Consider the following 2,162-nt stretch of genomic DNA (forward strand, 5'->3'; position numbering starts at 1 on the left):
ATAAAATTCAGCAATACTTACTTCCACTGTCCTGTATTTTCTTTACATAGTCAATGGCGTCAGAAACATTTCTCTTTGTTGCTTTGGTAAGATAATCCTTCCAGTAACTAATCTTACGCTCAAACAGGAGGATACCAAAGTGGTCCTCTTCGTGAAGGTCTTGCAGAATGGCAACCATTGATTCTCGGGTCTTTATATGTTTACAAAACATATATGGAGATGAACACACTGTCATGCATACAGTATGTAATTTGCCTCTAATTAGTCCCCTACCTGTTCAATCTTTGCTCCATGCATCGATCCACTAGTGTCAATTACATACACCACATTCTTTGGGACTCTGGCCAGGTCAGGGGGAGAAAAGAAGTGCACAAAGTATCCATTTACTGCCTGAAGGGAAAGAGTACTTTGGGTTAAGATGAGCAAGGAAATGTATAGCAGACAAATACAGCTAGGGAAGTAAACGTAAGACTAAAAGCAAAATAATGATTGCAGCTTCCAGTTCTATAAATAAAACTGCTGTCTATAAGAGTGTGTTTGAGATCAGTCAAAATTCTGTGCTTTAGCTGAGATAAAGGCTGCTTGTGTGCTGCTTTAAGTTCTGTCTCATCAGCTGACCTGAACTTCCCCCAGGCTTGTTGCTCGTTTCACATCATACTTGATGATGAAATCTCCATTAATTAATGAGCCCTTACAGCCTGGACATTTCTGTTGCTGCTCCACTGTTGGTGAGAATGAGATGTGTGCCTGAAAAACAGAAAAGTTTCATTTCACTTTAGATTATTGTAGATATATCCTTTATACCTAAATGCTACATTGTAAAAACACAAGGACAGACATCTTGCCAAAATATCACCTTTGTGTCTGTGACAGTTTTCTCTATCAGAGGGATCAGCTCATTGGTGAGGAACGTTGCAGAAGCCTCAACAAAAGCAATGCCTTGAGGCTCATAGATGTCTGCCTCAATCTGTCACACCATCCATGGAAGTAAATGAAGCATAAAAAAAGAGGTCATTATGGCGTAAAGACTCACTAAGTCAACGCAAGTTCCTTACACAAACTACTTCAGACAGCCCATCATTAATCATCATGAAAAACAATAAAAGTGAAAAGTGAGTCCTACCTGAAACTCCTGCACTGGTTGTTCTACTTTGACTCGGATCAAGATCTCATAACTGCCCAGTGTTCTCTGAAGGAGCTCCTCGTAGATCAGAATGAAAGACACGCTGCTCTGGGCAGCAATGTTTACAGACACAGAAAACTTTTCCATCTTTCTTCCAGAAGCCCTGCAATAATAGATATGGATTACATTATTGCAGGTTGAGGGTGGAGGTTGGGATGTTTAATCTTAATCTTATTCCAGTATACTTGACAAGTCCAGCAGTCTTCCCAGAAGAAACAGCCTTCTCATACTGCTCCTTGGCGCTCTCTTTCTCCTTCACCTCTCCAACATACACCTGACCATCAATTTCCCTGTGACCCACGAGGATATGTGTCAACATTAAAGGAGGATGCGCTCTATGATCATTGTCAAAAATGCTGTACTATTGACTGACATGCTAAAGTTGGTGATGAAGGCCATCTTGGGCAACTCTACTTCAAAAAAGATTTCCTGGGATGAGTTCTCCTTGTTTAGCGCCTTGGAAGACATGACCGTGTTTGCAAAACGAGACGACACGGTGCAGGTGATTCGAATGCTTTGCACCTCCACCTTTTGAATAAATGGAAAATGTAATGTGCTGACAGAAAAAGATTATTAGTGTAGTTCAAGAGAATTATTGTTAGGTCTGTCTGGCACAGACCCACCGCTGGAACGAGACAATCCTACTACAACAGCAAAAAGCATTGGACACCAAGCAGAGCTCTTTGTTTGATCTCGTGCACGAGGGAGAGAACTGTGACGAGCGCCATTCCTTCTGCTCGAACCCCAGTCGCTCTCGTCTGCTCCCTCGTAGCACTGCTCTTTATTGTGGTTACATGAATATGCACAAGTTCATTAACATGACGTCTTACACAGGTATACATGTGAACAAAGAGTACCTTGTCTGCGTGTACGTGTGTGTGTGTGTGTGTGTGTGGTCAAGATGTGACCCTGTGAAGACTCCCCAAAGCTGGTGCCAGGAGTCCAGCGGTCCACCTAAACAAAGGGCTCTTATACTTAA

The 2,162-nt window shown here is 42.2% G+C and overlaps 1 protein-coding gene across 3 annotated transcripts in view; it reads right to left on the reverse strand.

Moving 5' to 3' along the window:
• Positions 1 to 2,065, reverse strand: part of itih3a.1 (inter-alpha-trypsin inhibitor heavy chain 3a, tandem duplicate 1) — a 10,471-nt gene extending 8,406 nt beyond the window's left edge. For all 3 annotated transcript variants that reach the window (XM_005746464.1, XM_005746463.1, XM_005746462.1), the window contains exons 1-7: positions 1,557 to 2,065; positions 1,369 to 1,473; positions 1,124 to 1,286; positions 857 to 967; positions 619 to 747; positions 274 to 390; positions 22 to 190 (exon numbers count right to left, since the gene is read on the reverse strand). In XM_005746464.1, coding sequence (XP_005746521.1) covers positions 22 to 190; positions 274 to 390; positions 619 to 747; positions 857 to 967; positions 1,124 to 1,286; positions 1,369 to 1,473; positions 1,557 to 1,651 — 889 coding nt within the window. In that variant the 5' untranslated portion in view covers positions 1,652 to 2,065. The remainder of the gene's footprint in view (positions 1 to 21; positions 191 to 273; positions 391 to 618; positions 748 to 856; positions 968 to 1,123; positions 1,287 to 1,368; positions 1,474 to 1,556) is intronic.
• Between the last annotated feature and the right edge of the window lie 97 nt (positions 2,066 to 2,162).

This window comes from Pundamilia nyererei, unplaced genomic scaffold (assembly GCF_000239375.1).
Source record: "Pundamilia nyererei isolate P.nyererei 1_Seehausen unplaced genomic scaffold, PunNye1.0 scaffold00178, whole genome shotgun sequence".
Taxonomy (NCBI): Eukaryota; Metazoa; Chordata; class Actinopteri; order Cichliformes; family Cichlidae; genus Pundamilia; species Pundamilia nyererei.